Source organism: Chinchilla lanigera, unplaced genomic scaffold (assembly GCF_000276665.1).
Source record: "Chinchilla lanigera isolate Chin_1 unplaced genomic scaffold, ChiLan1.0 scaffold00077, whole genome shotgun sequence".
In the NCBI taxonomy this organism is placed as follows: domain Eukaryota; kingdom Metazoa; phylum Chordata; class Mammalia; order Rodentia; family Chinchillidae; genus Chinchilla; species Chinchilla lanigera.
The window spans coordinates 4,449,350-4,468,867 of NW_004955478.1; the positions used below are offsets into that span (position 1 = coordinate 4,449,350).

General features: G+C 44.7%; 2 protein-coding genes across 9 annotated transcripts in view; one reads left to right on the forward strand and one right to left on the reverse strand.

The window, feature by feature from the left end:
* The window catches only part of Arsg (arylsulfatase G), a 148,891-nt gene that overhangs the window by 122,681 nt on the left and 6,692 nt on the right, over positions 1–19,518 (reverse strand). The window lies entirely within an intron of this gene.
* Positions 13–18,517, forward strand: Slc16a6 (solute carrier family 16, member 6). 2 transcript variants are annotated; one of them, XM_005402118.2, is made up of 6 exons: positions 13–178; positions 7,739–7,977; positions 10,693–10,836; positions 12,000–12,128; positions 13,972–14,784; positions 16,361–18,517. In XM_005402118.2, exons 2-6 carry the CDS (start codon positions 7,746–7,748, stop codon positions 16,609–16,611), a joined length of 1,569 nt encoding a protein of 522 aa, XP_005402175.1. In that variant the 5' UTR covers positions 13–178; positions 7,739–7,745; the 3' UTR covers positions 16,612–18,517. The 2 variants fall into 2 exon arrangements, with proteins under 2 accessions (XP_005402175.1, XP_005402176.1); XM_005402119.2 differs by lacking the exon at positions 13–178 and adding an exon at positions 6,540–7,489.

Sequence of the window (19,518 nt, forward strand, 5' to 3'; positions counted from 1 at the left end):
GGTGGGAGTGGGTGGGGGGCCGGGGTGTCACGACCGGAGCCAACTTGTTACAGACTTGGGCCCACGCCTTAAGGGGTTAAACCTTTCTCATGTTACGGAGCGGCTTATAAGGAGGGGGAGGCCAAGCCTCCGCCTTATTGGGAGCCTTTTGGGGTTTATTCTCTTCCCTTCTAACTTGGTGAGTTGGTTTTATTATTTTACATGTTTAAAAGTTTGATTGTGGGGTATGGGTTTTTCTTAAAAAATAATAATAATAATAATAAGTGTTGGGGGCCTTTTGGGGAAGGGAGGCGGAGGAAGCCACTGCACACTGTAACATTTTGGAGAGGTTATTCCAAAACAGTCTGTGACAGTTGGGAATGCTCGGGGCCACCAGGATGACGCGCGCTCGCCCGTATGGGCAGCAGAGTTGCATGTCCACGACCCCGGTGCAGTCCGGGTCCGGGAAATACCCAAAGGTTGGCCTGGCGTGTGAGTGCCCCTCGCCCCGGGTGAGGGGCTCCACGCTGTCGAGCGAGGCAGGGGCGGCGGGCTGAGCCCCTCTGTGGATTTTCCGCATGAAGTTGCCTGCGCGTCGCAAGAGCGAAATGTCAGAGGTACCTTGCTTCCCCCAGGCTCGCGCGCGCACGCAGAGCAGCCACTGGGGCAGCGCGAGGGAAAGTGGGGCTCCCCGCCTCTACCTCCGATCCCCGACTTCCCATTCTCCGGGGGTGGCCCATGTTGCCTCGGGAGGGATGCAAGGATTTCCCCGAGGAGTGCGGGTCCTGCACCTTGACAGAGCAGCCAGCGGCTCACGCAGGTCCCGCGCAACTTCCAAGGTTCGCAGCCAAGAAAGCGCTGGCGTAAGCTTCTCGGTTCTGGAGCGAAGGAGAATGGTTTTGCAGAGGAAACCGGTTATTTCCTTCTGGCTTCTTTTCATTCCCTCCACCTCAGCAGACAGGTGATAGAAGTTTGTTAGGTGTCATGTAAAATGTCACCAAATATGAGGGGCGTCAGTCTTAGGAAAAAGCTCCCTGGAGTCAACCGGGAAAGAGCAGTTAAAACTTGTCGACCTAGAAGAGGGGCTTTTTTCAGTTACACACTCCTGCCGGCTTCTTTCGAAGGAGGAGGCTTGTACCCTTGCAGATCATAGGAACGTAAGTGTCTTGTAGGGAAAAAAAAAAAAAAAAAAAAAGCCAAATTCTTATGCTGCAATCCCTGGTGATGCATCTCCGTGTCCCAAGCACTATTTTGTAGCATTTTATGGGGTCAGTAAGACATCCTGCTGATGAATCTAATAGAAACACCTCTTCTTCCAATTAAGGGGAAGGGTGTCCAAGATAGAAACTGACCGTATGTAAATAAACAGTGCAGCCAAGTGGAAAAACTCCTATCTTAATGAGTACCACTAGTCCTGCGTTTTCCTTCTGTGGCTTCCAAAACAGGACTTTCCTCAGTGGAACTCCTGAGGAAGACACTTAAATTAGGGGCTCGGGTTTCAACATCATGGGTCTGCAAGACGGGTGAATTGGTTGTACCCGGTGAGTCAACGCTGCACAGGCAGCCGGCCAGGTTAGGTTTGGGATTTTTTTTTTTTTTTAAATAGAGAATTCAAATGAACTTCACCCAAATACAGACTGGTTTGGACAACTGGGGCCAGAGATAACTTGTCAAAAGCTGCTCTCCTGGCTACGCCTTTAAGAAGAAGAGAGATTGGGAGCGTGTTTGCTCTGGCTATGCCAAGGCTGTGGCGGTGGGACCCCTCCCGGTTCCATCCCGTTTTGAACTTTGAACTGGCCATGGACTAGCTCTCAGAGAGATGGTCTGTAATAAGCCCAGCATTTCTATGTCCTCAGGGCAGATCTCTTCTCAGCAAATTAAAATCACTGTGAAAATTCCAGGTAAAGCTGATTTCTAAGCCTCAGTAGGATACCCATTTATTTTAAGGGTATGCCTTTTTTTTTTTTTTTTCCCTTTGGTCATTTTGAGGCAGGGTTTCACTATGTAGTTCAGATTGGCCTGGAACTCACTCTGTAGCCCAGGCTGGCCTCAAACTCAAAGCGGTCCTCCTGCCTCAGCCTCCTGAGTGCTGGGATTACAGGCATGAACCACCATGCCCAGCTTTTTTTCTTTTCTTTTTGTTGTTATTCTTTTTTCTTTAAAGGGACAGTTAGATAATCAAATGTTCCTAGGAAATATTCCAAACTGCCCAGCATATTTTGTCATACTCCTTCAGAAGGGCAGAGGGGTACAGGGGAGACAGCTCCCAGGAACCCGAATTTACAATTATATAATTTTATATTTACAAAACACCTGAGAGACTGCTTTGTCTAAGCTCTGCTTTTAAGGATGATGAAATCGAGGGATTATATGATTGCAGCCTATTAGTGATAAACAGAAATTCAGCAACTACTGCTCGATGGCTTCAAGAAGATAAACCCCAAACCAGTGGGTCCTCAAAGGGTTTGAGCAGGACAGGAGAGTAACTCTGAGCAAGTCAGGATCACAGACTATCACCGAATTTCCTTTGCTTGGCCAGGGATGTAGCTCAGATGTTTTGCTAGCAAGCTCAGGGCCCCGGGTTCCATCCCCAGCACCACACGGAAAAAATTTTTTTTTTCCTTTTTTTGGAGCAGGAAGAGATCTGAGATCAAAATCTAGTTCAGTTCCCTTGTTTAACTGTTGAGGATACTGAAGCTCAAGAAGTGAAGTAATTCACCTGAACCCATAGGGTCACACGGCCTGCCTCAAAAGTCAGACCCCACATCACCAACTAATGTTCTTTCCTACCAGATACAGCTCAGAAACCAAACAGGCAGTTTTCATATTGTGGGATTTGTAGAGGCTTCTAGGTAATCAAGTTTAAAATCCAGGCTTCCGTTGCTTTGTTTGCAGAAGCAGATAGTTTGTAAAACCAATTGTCCTTCCCCTGAACAAGTGAAAGAAAAGGAAGAGAGGTGAGGAAAAGGTATATTCTGCAACCTAGCACTTCCTCATTTTATGGCTTTGTTTTATAAAGCAAGAGCTACCCATTGCTTTGGGACTAATCCAAGACGCTCATTCAGTAAGCTTTTAGTGAGCACATAGTGTATAGCCAATGCTGTGCTAGGCACAGGGTCTGGAAAGAGCAGGTGATTGCCTGGCAGGTGCTTGCGCTGTGCAGTCTTAACGTGCAAAATGCAGGCATTTCGCCTGGTGTTAGACACCAGGCTATTCCACCGTTAGGTGATACTGTGGTTTTCAGACCACATACAATAGGAAATAGGACGCTTTATGATGATGAAGGCATTCGCTTTGGAGAAGTGGGTTGGAGGTGCCTTCTTCACTTTATGATGATCCCGGTAATAAGAAAGCAAGCTGTCCTCCAAAACTCCAAGACTGCAAGTGAGAATTATATTTGGATCTAGCCATAGTAGAGCAGCACAAACACCCCGAAAGGGCACGGAAAACAAGTAAAAGTCAAAAGTCCACTCTCTTCAGAGCAGCTGTCACAAACTAGATCTAACCAGTGTCCACTCTTGTTTCCAAGAGCCTGCTAGCATTTGCACTTTCCTTCCAGCTTAGCTTCCTGGGGTCACTCATCAGGTTTGAGCCCAGAAAGCAGCTGATTAATAGAATTCGGTGCTAAATTCTGAAAGTCTCAACTGCTGAAGCTGGAATAAACCTTAAAGATTCCCCGGACCCATCGTCTTATTTGACAAAGATATATTCATGCCCAGAGGAGGGGAAGAGACTTCGTCAAGGTCACATAGTTAAGTGGCCAGCCAGTTCACAGACCCCTTTACACATGATGATCAAGAGAGCTTTTACCTTTAGCAAAAAGGCTTTCTCACAATCACTATGTGAAACATTTCCCTCGCTGGCCTTTAAAATGCTGCTCGGTAAGCTTAGACAGGAGGCTCTGTGGGCCAGGAGATTTGAGTCTGGACCATTTTAGTCAAATCCCTTCACCTCTCTGGGCTCGGTTTCGATTTTGCAGAATAAGTAGTGTGTTACAGAAGTTGAACAAGACGAGCTCCAAATTCCCTCAGCTATAAATCTGTAATTCTGACTCCATTTGGGGACTACAGGTGATCCTCACCCCACTCATTTTGGAACTGCAAACTAGTGATTATAGAGCAGGGGAAGATGAGCAGCCATTACCAGGGTTGAAGAGTTGGCCTGCACCAGGGCTGGTGGTGCATGTCTTTAATCCCAGCACTCGGGAGGCTGAGGCAGGAGGATCACAGTGAGTTTGAGGCAGATCTGGGCTGCGTAGTGAGTTCAAGGACAGCCTACACTACATAATGAGGCCATGTGTCCAAAAACAAAAAGTTTTAAAACCTCAGGGGCACCTATACGGGCACCCAATTGTGTCAATGTGACCTTGGAGTTCGTAGCCACTTAGTTGTGCCTGCTTGTCAGAAATGTGCAAAAAAAAAAAAAAAATTGTAAAAAAAAGAAATGAATTACAAATTTAAGGGCCAGGGATATAGCTCAGCAGTACAAGTGCCTGCCGGCCAAGCACAAGGTCCTGAGTTTGATATCCAGTACAAAAAGAAAAAAATTGTAAAAGTAAAGAAAGAAAGAAATGTGCCAAATTCTGGAAGAACATGGATGGATGGTTGTAAATAGGACACTTTTCAGCCTAAGGTTTGTTATCATCAACAAATATTTTAGTCCATGAAGGCAGAGACCATGTCTCCCTCTTTTCATTGTAGAATCCTTATGATGAAAGGGCCTAGCCAGGTGTGCCGGTGCCTGCCTATGATTACCAGCACTCTGGGAGGCTGAGGCTGGAGGACCCCAAGTTCGAGACCAGCCTGGACAACTTAGTGACTCAGCAAGACCCTGTCTCAAAGTAAAAAATTTTAAAATTGGGATGGGATGTAGCTCCACATGAAGGCCTGGGGTTGAACACCTAGTGCTAAAAAAAAGAAAGAAAGAAAAAGCAGAAAAAGCTCCAGCCTGACATCTGCTAGGTGTTTTGTTTTTTTTTTTTTTTACAAAAAAATAAAAGCTATATAGTTTGGGAGAGCAGAGTGATAGAGATGTAGGCCGTGGATTTTATGAGCTTATAATTTAATTGAATAAATAAAATAAATGCATAAAAGAAGTGATATGAAATGATACCTGTCTCATGAAAATGAGATGGAGGTGGTCACAGGAAGCCCTACGGCCAGCTGCAGGAAGATGTCCAGCTCCGGGAAATGGCATGGCCAAAGGCAAGGTGACCAGAGACCCAAGGGCCATGAAAAGCCCATTTTGACTGTGTTAGGAGAGTCAAGTCTTGGACCTGCAAGAAAGAAGGCTACCAAGATAGGTTGGGGTCTGCTGGGCGTGGTGGTGCACACCTGTTATCCCAGCACTCGGGAGGCTGAGGCAGGAGGATCACTGTGAGTTTGAAGCCAGCCTGACACATAAGATAGGTCAGGGTCCAATTAGCCTGACACTAAAAGTCAGGCTAATTAGTGGGTTTTATCCTTCAGAAAGAAAAAGAGAATACACTGAAAAAGCCTGAGCAGAGAAATGCCATGACAATGCAGTATTTCTACAAGACTAATCGTATCACACACATGGAGCCAGTTAAAGCTATGAAGGGAGCCGTGGGCTTCACAGGGAGAAGGTCAAACCCATGGCCTCTTGGAAGGGGTGAAGGCGAGGCATTGACACCCACAGGCTCACTGCTGCCACCTCCCCTCCTTCTGCCAGCCCTGGGCCCTGGGACAAGCCGTGTTCTAAAGCCAGCCCCAGCAGGGACTTTTTTTCAGTCTCCTGAACCAGAAGGCTAATGCGGTTTTTACTCCCCTCTGCCCCCTGCTCCCCTTGAGAGTGACTTCTAAAGGCCGAAGGAGGGCGGGGACCGCCTGGAGGGCGCCTGGTTTCCACCTTAGAGCACCTGCTTTCTGTGTTGGGGACACTGATGATCACCCCACCCAGCTCTTGAGCTGTTTCCCTGCCCTCCCCACCTTCACATTTGCCCCCAGGCACAAGCCGTCACCCTGCAAAGGCCTTTGCTGCAGATAGCCCAGGCTCCTCAAAGCATCCATGCCCCAGTTCCCTGAGCTTAGCGTTTGACAGTAGCAGAGTACAGAGCGGTAAAGAGTCCTTCCCAAGTCCTCGGCCGCCGTGCGAACGGAGCGGTCCATAAGATGAAGAATGTGAAGCTAGGTCAGATGTGGTGCTATTTAAGATTTATAAAGTTAATTCAGAATATTAGATCTCATGATCAGAAATCACAAGTCCATGGCATACATGAGCTCACATCCTACTTTTCACTGGCCTTCTACTGTGGATAAAACCTTTGGTTTTTGACTTGAACATGAAAACTTACAGCTAGGGGCCGGGGATTATGGCTCAGTGGCAGAGCACCTGCCTCAAAAGCACAAGGTGCTGAGTTCAATCCCTGGTACCACAAAAAAAAAAAAAAAAGGAAACTTACAGCCAGAAAAAGGATATACATGCACCTTTCAACAGCTTTTTTGTTTGTTTTTTGAGACAAGGTCTCACAATGTAGTCCAGCCTGGCCTTGAACTCACTTATGGAGTCCAGGCTGGCCTCAAACTTAGCACAATCCTCCTGCCTCAGCATCCCAAGTGCTGGGATTGCAGGTATGTGCTACCACACCCGGCTTCAACAGCTGCTTTTACCCGCATACAATTGTGTAACTATAAAGAATTCCTAAACTTGAGGTTGGTTACCATGAAGAGCTCTAAGGCCCTAGATTTTATTATTAGAAGTACCATTAATTTTTTAAGCTAAAATATATATCACTGTTTGAAAAATACATGTAACTCTGGAGGCTTTGCAGTATTCATGTGCTAGAAGAGCTCAGTAGAGAAGACTTAAATGAAACTGTGACTTCTCTTACCTACTGTGTTAAGGCTCAGGTCTGCTTGTTCTGATGTGTCTTGCAGTTTGAAAGGGTGACTTGCTTACCTGGTACACAGACAAGATCTTGCCGGTTAGTACAGCCTTACTTAGTCACTGTATTCTACAGTACGTGTCACGTACTCAGAAACTTAACAGTTAACCTGCCAAGTGGTGATCAACCGTGAAGAACTTATCCCAAACTCTCAAAGGACAGAACCCTCACATTTTGTTGTACAGGTACATTCTGTCCTTGTAGATACATCTGCATGAGACGCAAAATCATAAATCAGAATCCGGCTCACTGGGTGGGAAATGGGATCGGCAAAACTTGGCCAGCCAGTCTTGAAGCCGGTGGCCTTAAGCAGAGAAGAATATGGCATCTCCGGTTCTTGTCCTGTGGAAGTCACCAGACGTGCTGTTGGTGTTTGCCCTTCGCTTCCCCATTTCCAGATTTCACTTCCAGTCAGTGTTCTTCGTGATCATTTCCTTGTCTCCTTGAGCATCAGCATCAGCATCAGCACCAATGCTTGATCTGGTGGCCATTCTGTGTGCCTCAAAAGGCCTCCAAAGAGCCTGCTCTAATTCCTTGTGTTTATTATTTTTTTTCCCCATTTCACTATCACAAGGAAGTCTTCCAGGTCCAAAGACAGATAAACACGTAAGGAAGTACACTGACAGATTGGTAGGCAGACAGATAAAAAACTGTCCAAAGACTATAGATTTACTTTACAGTATTCAAGTATTCAATACTGTATTTTATACTATGCAAGTATTCAACAACCTAAGAACTGTGTTAAGTGGTTCTTATCTATTATGTCTGCTGGAGGATTTGAATAACCAATCCTAATGCTATTGGTGGTCTGAATTGTTTTTTGGTTTTGTTTTTGTTTTTTTTTTTTCATTGAAGACCAAGAATGACCCAAAAGAAATCAAAGCTTTGTTGCAGAGCCAATGTGTATACGCAAGTGCCTGACGGAGGATGGGGTTGGGCGGTCGCTGTTTCTTTTTTCTTCGTTGAAGTCTTCACATATGGCATCATCAAGTCATTCGGTGTCTTCTTTAACGACTTAATGGACAGTTTTGATCAATCCAACAGCAAGATCTCATGGATAGTGTCGATATGTGTGTTCGTCTTGACATTTACAGGTGAGTACATCTCCCGCCTAAGCACTGCATAAGCACCTGCCCCTGGTACATACCTAATGGTACTTGCTATGTCTGGGATGCATTCCCTTACAGGTCCTCTTGAGTTCTTCTTTTTTATTTGTTTACTGTATTTTTTTTTATGTCTTTTTGAGACAGGGTCTAGCTGTGTGGTTCAGGCTGGCCTTGAGCTCACTTTGTAGCCCAGGCTGGTCTCAAACTCGCAATGATCCTCCTGCCTCAGCCTCCCGAGTGCTGGGATTATAGGCGTGCGCCACCATGCCTGGCTTCACATTCCTCTTGAGGTCCTCTTGACTCTCAGTTAAATGATAGTTTTCAGAGTTGGAAATTGGCCAGAAACGGAAGGCACTGAAAAAAAGCCATACTTGCCAACTTTGCCTGCCTCCTGCTGAATACGCTGTGTTCTATCCACGGCCGGCACACTCTTAGGAGTCCCTAGAGCCATTTGAGCATAGCAGTCAACCCCGGTTATATGAGCAAGTAGTGACTGTCCAACAAAGAAGTGACATCAGAAAGTACTTGGCTTATTAGGTCCTAGTCTTATAAAAGCATGCTTAGAAAACAGGTTAGAAACGTATAAACGTGGATGCATGAAGAAGAAAGACAGGATGTGTAAAGGATATACACAGCCTTCCATATCCAAGGGGTCCTTGCCCAGTAGAATTTCAACCAGCTGCAGATTGAAAATTTACAGAAGTTGAACACGATCAGCTCCAAATTCCCTCTCGGACATTCATCTAGCACTGCTGCCGACAGGCACTGTGTAGATGGCCGTTCCTGCAGTAAACATGTCCAGACTTCGTGTCATTTTCCCTAACAAGCGCGTTGTGTTATTATTATTATTGTATTAAGCGCATTATATTAGGTACTATCAGTAGTCAAGAGATGACTGACAGCATATAGGATGTGCCTCGGTTAATATGCAAAACATGCTAAGCAGGGACTTGAGAATCTGTGGACTGCGTCATTCTCAGGAGTTGCCAGAAACAATCCCCGGAGGACACTGATGGAAAAGTGTAATGCAAGAGTACAGATACTGTCCGGAGGACAGCCCGCATTCCAGACACCTAACTCCCTGAGGGCCTGAACTGACTCTCAGCGTACAATACTCACAGATCCAACTGCATAAAACAGGGGTTTAGCATCATTCTTAACATACTAGTATTCACTTGGTCCTGTATGCTTGATGGTCTCACACATTCATCTGTCTATCAGCGGCAATGGCAAGGTTTTCCTGAGAGAACAAAGCTGTGAACTCAGTTTAGAAATACAGCCCCCCGACCAAAAAAAAAAAAACAAAACAAAAAACCAGGCAGGCTACGCTGGTGTTGTGGCCCGTTCCTGTAATCCCAGCACTGTGGGAGGCTGAGGCAGGAGGATCATGAGTTCAAGCCCAACCTGAGCAATTTAATGACGTATTTCAGACCCTGTCTCAAAATAATAAAAGAAGAGCTGGGGACATAGTTCAATACCCAGAATCACACCCCCCCAAAAAAGTCCTTGAGCTGATGTTAAACTGCCCTAACTTAACCCCAATATCCTATCATGCAACTATTACTTCTGAAGTTAAGAAGGTAATTCTCAATGACACTATTCTAATTTTTAAGGCTTTGAGCCAACATACTGATTGGCTCAAAATTATGACAGTGGTTTCATTATTAGCTATATTCAATATAAGTTGGGATTCTAATAATTACAATGAAATGTGCATATGGGCTAACTCCAACAAAACTGAATCCTTTTTTTTAAACAAACAAACTGAATCCTTTTTAACGCCATCCTTTCTACGCAGCTTCTATCCTATCTTTGAATCAGCTCTCCCTGGTTCATTCAGCTCCATGTGTTCAAGTCAGTATTAACTAATGTAAAACTAGGAAGCTCATGCACTGGATTTAAATGCATCAGCATTTAAGGTATATAGAAGCGGTAAGGTATATAGAAGCCAAGCAAATTATGATTCATCAGCCTGTTTGAATCATCGGTCATACAGCTGTCTTCTTTTAGGTCTGCCTACCTGAAAATTTACTTATATCATTTTCAGAGAAGTCAAAACTAATAGAATTTGACCCTGTTTGGAGCTTAAAAAATAAGAGAGAGAGAATCCAAAGCAGTATGTACAGGGGGAAAAAGATTCAAGCAGCTATAGGAAAACCAATTTTTATTACAGAGTAACATAAATACATATCTAATTTTATAGCTCCTCATAGTGAGCCAAGATCTTAAAATCTAAAACTATAGATAATGTAGACAGGAGCTTTACACTCTTGTTGCTCTGGCTCTCTCAGAGTTCTTGGTGCTGGAGACTGAACCCAGACTCTTGTAGATGCTAGGTAAACTCTACCACTAAGATACGCCCCTAAACCTTGGCTTTCTTTTTTTTTTTTTTTTTTTTTGAGACAGGGTCTGGCTATGCAGTTCAGGCTGGCCTTGAGCTCACTCTGTAGCCCAGGCTGGTCTCAAACTCACAATGATCCTCCTGCCTCAGCCTCCTGAGTGCTGGGATTACAGGCGTTCGCCGCCACCACGCCCGGCTCACTGAAATAATTTCTAAGCAGACATCAGTAGCCATTGCGTGAAATGTAATACATACTTAAATCCAGCCGTCCGGGTTCAAGACTGGAAGAAGGGACCCTACTGAAGCCAGCACCAACGCCTCCGAGGTCGCCAGTCAGTCACTGTTTGTCCCTTTGCCTGCAGCTCCCCTCTCCACGGTCCTGAGCAATCGCTTCGGACCTCGCGTGGTGGTGATGGCTGGGGGGCTGCTGGTCAGCACCGGGATGGTGGCAGCCTCCTTCTCACAGACGGTTTACCACATGTACATCTCCATCGGGATCGTCTCGGGTAAGCCCCCCTCGCTGGCCCAGGGTGCTCTACATACTTGGCTTGAAGAACAGCAATGAGGAGGGAAGGAATTAAACCCAAGTTACACTTTTTCTCTTTAAAATGAACAAGGTCTGAGATCAGAGGTCTTGAACTGGGCAGTGTAAAACCTCAGGGGAGATGGAACATATTCTCAAGTGCCCATGAGATTTTGATTTCTTAAAAAAGTATTTACCAATTATGAAGATAACTTCTCTTTTGCTCTAGTTTGCAGCCAGAAACCCACCACCATAACAAAGTAAGACTTGGTTTCTTTAGCCAGTATTTCTGAGATAAGGGTCTGATGTCCCAGGGCGGTAAAGGGGTACAGTGTGCTGGACTTATTTTTGGGAAGACTAAGACAACATTTTCCCTTTCCTTTTTTCCTGCACTGCTGGCTTTTGAACCCCGGGCTTCATGCCTGCTAGGCAAGTACGTGTTATTTTGTCTCTTTAAAAGGAGTCCACACATACGGACTCATGGACAACACACATATGTTCATTAAATTTGCGTGCTGGAGACCAAACCCAGGGCCTTGTGCATGCAAGACAAGTGCCCTACCACTGAGCTACCTCTCCAGCCTCCCCTCTCCTTTTTAAAATTTTGAGATAGGGTCTCAATAACTTGCCCAGGCTGCCTTCACATTTGCAGATCCCATTTCAGCCTGCCGAGCAGGTGGGATTATAGGTGTGCACCACCACCTCTGGCAAATACATGTCTTATATAAAAACTATACTCAGAGCCGAGCATGGTGGCACATGCTTATAATCCCAGCACTTGGGAGGCTGAGGCAGGAGGATCATTGTGAGTTCAAGGCCAGCCTGAACTACATAGAAAGACCATGTCTCAAAATTTAAAAAAAAACTATATTCAGTAATATATTTGTCCATTGTAAATTCTATACACTTGAAGAAATGCAGAGCAGTGAAAAACAAAACGGAAAACAGTTTTTATGCTCCTGGTGTCCTAAAACATTCTTGCACCTTAGCTAGACCTTTGACAAAACCCATTTTTCTTTGCTACATTACCTTTCTCCATGGTGAGTTACTTGGCTCCTAAACACAAAACCCCTCCATCTCTGAATGTGCCCTTCCGGCATCCGTCAGTGTGTGGTTCTAAGTCTTCCCTTTGACTTCTGCCCACAGGTTTGGGATACTGCTTTAGTTTCCTCCCGACTGTCACCATCCTATCCCAGTACTTTGACAAAAGACGCTCGGTGATCACTGCGGTCGCTTCCACGGGAGAGTGCTTTGCTGTGTTTGCCTTTGCACCAGGTGGGTGGACAGCAGCAGCCCCCAGATCGGTGTGGAACAGGGGAGGCTGCTCTGGCTACGCGTCTGCCAGCAAGTAGATGACTTTCAGTGTGTGCACCACGAAAGGCTATTTGCTGTCTCTTCTCCAGCACGCTTTCAGGATAGATGCTTCCGACCCCTATTTTAGGAATTCAAACCGTTTCAGTCTAGTCCAAGTTTACACACCTAGGAAGATACGGGAGGCTACTCAGTGGCGAGACTTCCTTGGATTTGAATTATGATAATAATGTCAGTTCTAGTATGTTTGTTTGGGTAATCTCACAGCACAGTGGTTATCCCTGGTGTATCCCCTTAACTCATGTGAATATATGAATGACAAGCAAACTGGAGTAGGAGACAGGTAACCGTGGAGACCCAAATTCTTTTGTTCGCCACCATATCTTGATGAATGTGTCAGTGGACTGCATTTTGTTCACAGGAGAAATAGGTAGGTATTTAGCAGCAGCGTAGCAATGCCAGAAGGAGCTCACATGGCTCGGAAAATTGACTCTGCGTATAAACGAACAGAGAGAAGCAGACGGGCAGAGGCAAGAAACACGTTTGTTCTGGCTTTTTGCAGTACTGGGAACTGGACCCTACCCTTTTTATTTTGAGACAGAGCCTCCCTGAGTCACTCAATTGCCCACTCTGGACCCTAACTTGTGATCCTCCTCTCTCGGCCTCTCAGAGAGCTGGGACAATAGGCATGGGCCGTCACACCCAACTTGAGAAGGTTCTCCATGATCTGTGGGGCCTGCATTACCCCATGAGAGAGCTTTATGGTCTCTTTGGCCACATCCTGGGTCCACGTCTCCCTCAGCCGCCTCTGGTCTGCGGCTTCGGCCCCAATTTAATAGCAGTAAGAGGGAGGCTGTTAAGTCCATCCTTCAGGGAGAAACTGGAGGGAACTGTATCATTTAATTCCAGGATACTCACAGCTTTTAGAGTCTGAGTTCATTTTTTATTTAATTCATTATTCATTGGGACGGAACGAGTGGCCGTAGAACGGCACCGCTCATAGGCTGGTAAATTATTTTTGTAAAAGGCCAGGTAGCAAATAATTTAGGCTTTGTAGATTGCATAGTCTCCATCACAACTACTCAGTTCTGACGTCACGGCCCAGAAGCATTCAGAGACTGTGTAGTGAGTGCACATGGCTGGGTCCTATTCAGCTTTATTAACAAACAGGCAGCAGATCAAATCTGGCTTGTGGGCCCTTGTCCATGAAACCTTGGCGTAGGTCACAAACTTCAGTTCTTACGCTTCTCTCTGCAAAATGCCTCCTCCAAAGCTCTTCTGGAGAGGTGAGGCAAAAACTGTCTGTTTATTTGTTTGTTTTTTTTTTTTTTCCGGTACCGGAATCGAACTCACGACCTTGCACTTGCAAGGCAGGCGCTGTGCCACTAAGCTAAACCCCCAGCCCCCAAAAACTGTCTGTTTTGCCGGGTGTGGTGGCGCACACCTGTAATCCTGGCACTTGGGAGGCTGAGGCAGGAGGATCGGTGCAAGTTCGAGACCAGCCTGGGCTACAAAGTGAGCTCAAGGCCAGCCTGAACTGCATAGCGAGACCCTGTCTCAAAAAGACAAAAAAAAACTGTTTTAAAAATAGTAATTATTGTGTACATTTACTCCTTATTAATTCATAACATGCACCAAGATCTAGAATAAAGGGTAGTCTGGAATGGTAGCACTTGCACTGTTGAATAAATTTTTACAAAAACTATTTCTAAATCTGCATGCACATGTTTTCTGGATATTGACTCCTGGGTCTGGAGTTCAAAACTAACCTTGGACTTTTTTCTCCACCCCCCGCCACCTGTTCAAGTCATCACAGCTCTCAAGGAGCAGATCGGCTGGAGATACAGCCTGCTGTTCGTGGGCCTGCTGCAGCTAAACATTGTCGTCTGTGGGGCCTTGCTGAGACCAATTATTATCAGAGCACCAGAGTCACCGAAAACGGTCACCCACGAAAACCGCAAAGAAGTGCAATACATGCTTGAAAACGAGAAAACGCGAACCTCACTAGACTCCATTGACTCAGGAGTAGAACTAACTACCTCACCGAAAAATGTGCCTAGCCACGCTAACGCGGAGCTGGAGCCCAGGGCCGACCAGCAGATCCTGGGGCGGGCCGGCTCCACGCACAGCGAGAAGAAAGTCCCGTTGTTAGACTTCTCCGTTTTGAAAGAGCAGAGTTTTATCTGTTATGCACTCTTTGGTCTGTTCGCCACACTGGGGTTCTTTGCACCTTCCTTGTACATCATTCCTTTGGGCGTCAGTCTGGGCATTGACCCTGATCGCGCTGCTTTCTTACTGTCCACAATGGCAATCGCTGAAGTTTTTGGAAGAATCGGAGCTGGTTTCATCCTCAACCGGGAGCCCATCCGTAAGATCTACATTGAGCTCATCTGCGTCGTCTTACTGACCGTGTCTCTGTTCGCCTTCACTTTTGCTACTGAATTCTGGGGTCTCATGTCGTGTAGCATATTTTTTGGGGTTATGGTCGGAACAATAGGGGGGAGCCACATTCCACTGCTCGCGGAGGATGACGTGGTGGGAATTGAGAAGATGTCCTCGGCAGCCGGCGTCTACGTCTTCATCCAGAGCATAGCAGGGCTGGCAGGACCACCCCTGGCAGGTAATGTAAACACGCAGCATCCAAACCCCGACCTGCATCCCTAGTGTCCTGTTCAAGTGTAATCGAAAGACCTGCCTCTGCTTTTATACTTCCATTGGGATTTAGGGCTGCCGAGAAGCGCAGGTCACCTGAGCCAACCCTCTTGATTTAAATAGGAGGAAACAGAAGGCTCCAAGCTAACAGCCATAGCGTAATGAGCGGCCAAGCCGGATCAGAACCTGTGTCTCCAGGTTCCAGTTGCCTCAGGCTTTTTTTATTCTTTTTTTGCAGACGGCCGGCTTTGTAGTTTAGGCCTTGTACTTGCAGCTTGAAGCATCCTCCTGCCTTAGGCTCCCAAGTGCTGGGATTACAGGCATGCACCATCATACTCTGCTCCCAGGCCTTTTCTATCATCTTCCTTCTCTTTTGCTAGAGAGGAAACCCATGGGTATGTGATCTTTGTCACCCATCTGACTTTGGGGAAGGAATTAAGGGACTTCTGTAAGTCATTTTCCTTTCTTAGGAAAGGTGTTCGGAACTGAGCCCATAGCGGCATTCTGTAAATGCTTACTTGATTTGTACAGAATATGTCTTTGTTAGGGTATAAATCTTAACCCATTAAAAGATACCTGAGGGGCTGGGGATTCAGCTCAGCGGCGAAAGCGCCTGCCTCGCAAGCGCAAGGTCGTGAGTTCGGTTCCTGGTACCGGAGAAAAACCAAAAAAAAAAAAAAACAAAAAGAAAAGATACCTGAAATGAACACAAACAAAATCATATAGCTTCTTCCATTACTTAAAAATACTACCTTTTAAGCTGGGTGTAACGGCACACGCCTATATTTCCAGCTACTTGGGAAGCTGAGGCATAAGGATCGCAAGTTTGAGGCCAGTCTGGGCAACTCAGTGAGACCCTGTCTCAAAATAAAATTTTAACAGAAGGTGGAAATATAGCTCAGTGGTAAAGTGCTTGGCTAGCATATGGGAAGCCCTGGGTTCAGTCCCTAATACCCTAAAAAAAGAATTTTATGTGTTCGGAGAAATACGCATCGAACTGTCCTATATGTTAGGTTCTTTACTAGGGTAGACCAGGAAGAACAAGTCCGCAGCTTCATTTTCTCCGGTGCTAAGTACCGTGCGCTGTGTGTTTACTTCTCTCTAGTGTAGCTGAAATTTCTGCCTTCGATGTTGTGTTTTCTTTTTGTTAAATTTAAAACTTTTTATTTTAAAGGGAAAAAATAATGATACAGAATTTGAAAACAAGACAGTAGGAAATTAAGAATGGTTATTACGTTGCATTTTGTTATCTTCAAAGCAGTTGTTGATATTATAAGATAGAGGCATGCAAAACTGATCAAACCATATAAGCACAAACGGTTCCTTTCAATGAGCAAACAGAAATTAGTAGTATAATTATCTTAGCTATCTTGTAGATGTATTTTTTCTTCTCCTTCTTTTCTCTTCATTCAAACTTAATAACAGAATTCGGGAAAAACAAAGTAAGGAAAGCAGGAAAACCAAGCAGGTTCTAAATGGGGCGGTAACCCCGGGCGAGGGTCCCCGTGCTGTAACGATGTTCACAAGCCAACGCTTTCTCCCAGGTCTGCTGGTGGACCAAAGCAAGATATACAGCAGAGCCTTCTACTCCTGCGCGACTGGCATGACTGTGGCCGCCATGTGCCTCGCCTTGGTGAGACCGTGTAAACAGGGACTGTGCCAGCAGCATCATTCAGGTCAAACACAGCCAGAGAGCCACCGTGGGAAGGCATTACAGGACATACCCGAGGACTTTCTGGAGATGGATCTTGGGAAAACGGATCCTAGAGTCCACGTGACGGTAGAGCCAGTATGACACATTTTCATGCGACCCTGGGGGCGCAGGGGGCAGGGGAGGCAACCACTCAACTCCGCTTTCAAAGCTGCATTTTAAAGGGAATGTACATGTGAACAGCAGCACCAACATCTTTTTTTTTCCGCTATTGTTTTCCTTTTTTGTTTCTGAAGCCAAAACAAAAACCACCATATATAAGTCTGGCTCCGTTCAGTAGCAATACAAAGATACACAGAAGGACTCTTTGGCTCACATTCTACTATTAAAATAGTGACATGAATTAGCAAAGTGGTTTTAGGAGCACACTCACATGTGATAAATTCCCTTTTTAGACTAGAAAATAGCCCAGGTGGCTGAAATAAAAGTGGCCATTCCAAAAACAAAATATCTTGAATCACTGAAAAAAAAATGTATTTTCAGAAATACAAGTTTCTTTTTAAAGAATTTGAAAAATACTGAGGTTCCATTAATAAATTACAGCCTCTGAATTTTCCAAATATTGCATGAGAATGAAGTATACCATAGTCTTAAGGCCAAACGTTTGAGTAATAAGCAGAAAACTTAAAAAAATGTATGTGACTTGAACTTCATAAATGTGAAGATTACCACTTCTTTTTATGGCCAGTCATCACCACAAGTATTTCAATATAAAATATACTAAATTACATTTTAAAAATGTGTTTCCTGTTGCTTTTAGTTATTCAGAACTATGTGATTGTAGTGTCCTTAATTTAAAGAACTATTTATTATTAAGTTATTCTAGGGTAACTGAAGTAATCAAAAGAAATGAAAAGTAACCTGAGACATATATGGCATTTTTACCTCCTCCTTGCAATCTTTTAAATGCCTCAAAGAATAGTTCTTCTCTCGTAAAAGGCCAATTTGTGATGATCACTCAGTCTGATGAAGGGCCATGTGTGCTACTTAAAGGGTAGGAAAATAATGGATAGCAAATCGCCTTAGCTTTTCAAAAGATAATTTGTTTATTAGCTAAGTATACTTGAGGATCTTATCTGATCAAAATTATATTTTGTTGCATTGTTGAAGCATTTCTGATTTTTTTAAAAAAATCTGAACTGTTGAAGTATTTCTGTATTTTATTTGGGGGTAGCAAAGACATAGTACCATCACAGCTTACAAGTTGCAGTTTGCATCTGACGTAGAACTTGACTTGATCTACGTTGCCGTAGGTATCGGGAACTGGTCGTTGTTTTGGAGTTATGCTCTATGTTTAATATTTCTCATTTTAGCAGTTTTCTGTAAAGAGGATACGAGGTGAGTTGTTTCCTCACTTATTTTACTGAATCTCACCTTACAGGTGATGGTCCATGGTCGCTGCTCCATTTAATTCACATTTACTGTTAATTTATGACAACTCAGGGGGACAATATAACAAGCCTAGTTTGGTTCCAGGTAAACACAAGCTTGAATATTTCTCTGCACTGAAAGGAAAGTGGCATAGTTCATCACCACCGGCTACATCTTGTATAGCATTTTATCAGCCATAGGAATAGGACAATCTGTAAAACCCTGGCGAAGGTGCAGGAGGAAGCGAAGTGTCTGTCTAAAACAGATGCACCTGAAACAAGCGAGGTGGACGTAGCAAATCTCTGTCGCTGCTTGAGGAAAGCCTTGAGCAGCGGCAGCTTTGCGTACTTACACAACTTCAGCACTTTACAGCATATTTTGTACTATGAACGTTCAATGCAATTTAATATTTATAACTGATTTCTGAGAGATCTGCTCTATGTCCATTCTGTTAACTGCATGAGAAAAAAAAAGTATGCCAATTTCAGTATGTCAATCAATAATCAAGGTTTTCAATGTTTGGAGGAAAATAAAAGCAAGATTGCTGATTTGTTCTGTGTTAGTGACATTCGGGTACTTCTAGATTTGCAATAAATTTATGGCTTTTTATATAAAGAGACTTATGTTTGTCTGTGGTGAAGTTTTTTTATTCACTTGCAGCATTCATTCTCTGATCCAATTAAACGTACGAACACTCCGGTAAATTCATTTTACATAAATACTTTTTAAACTTTTTCCGCAATATCTGTTTAGCTCTACTCCCGACATACACTTTCTCTGAGTTACTACTGAACTTGTCACTGAGGACAGGACACGATCACATTCAGCCCTTCTGTCTTACATTCTCCTGACTTACGTTCACTGAGACAAAACACCAGTACTCACAGCTTACGGGAAGAAAGCTTTATCTTGGCTCGAGGTTTACAGAGGGTTCCGTTCATGGTTGGCTGGTTCCAAGGCAGGGTGGCATGGCGGAAGGATCTGGCAAAGAAACGCTCTTCCCCTGGTGTCAGCCAGGAAGCAAAGAAAAAAAAAGGAGGAGCCACAGAGGGAGATAAACCCTTCAGGGCTAACCTCGCAGTGACTCCGTGTCCTCTGACCAGACCTCACCTCACAGCACGCCAGCCACACTGCTCCTATCAGTGTAGGAGTCATGAGGCTTTGAGGGGCCATCAAGATACAAACCATAACACCTTCCTACAAATTACTGAAAGCACCTTAGAAAATAACTACATAATTTAAGGGAAGTATTAATAATAGAAAACAGGAGAGGGAAATACAAATTTAACAGTATAGTCAAGTGAAGGAGAATACTTTCAACTAAGCAGTGACCTGAGAATACAAGAAGTGGTTGAACTTAATTATTTCTTAATGAAAAGTAACATCCATGAAGTGATATGGAAGCCACAGAGGAAGCCTACGGAGAGTAGGAAGGACAAAAAGTTAAGGCTACTGTTAAGGTTTGATTTTAAATGACCCCAAAGGCCCTGTGTTGAAGTCTTGGCTGTGGCCCCACTAGGAGATGATGGAATCTTTGAGAGGCATTTGGGGGTGCCCTTCCATGGTACACTGGGCCCTACCTCCCGTCTTCTCTCTTTGCTTCCTGACCATGAGATGAGC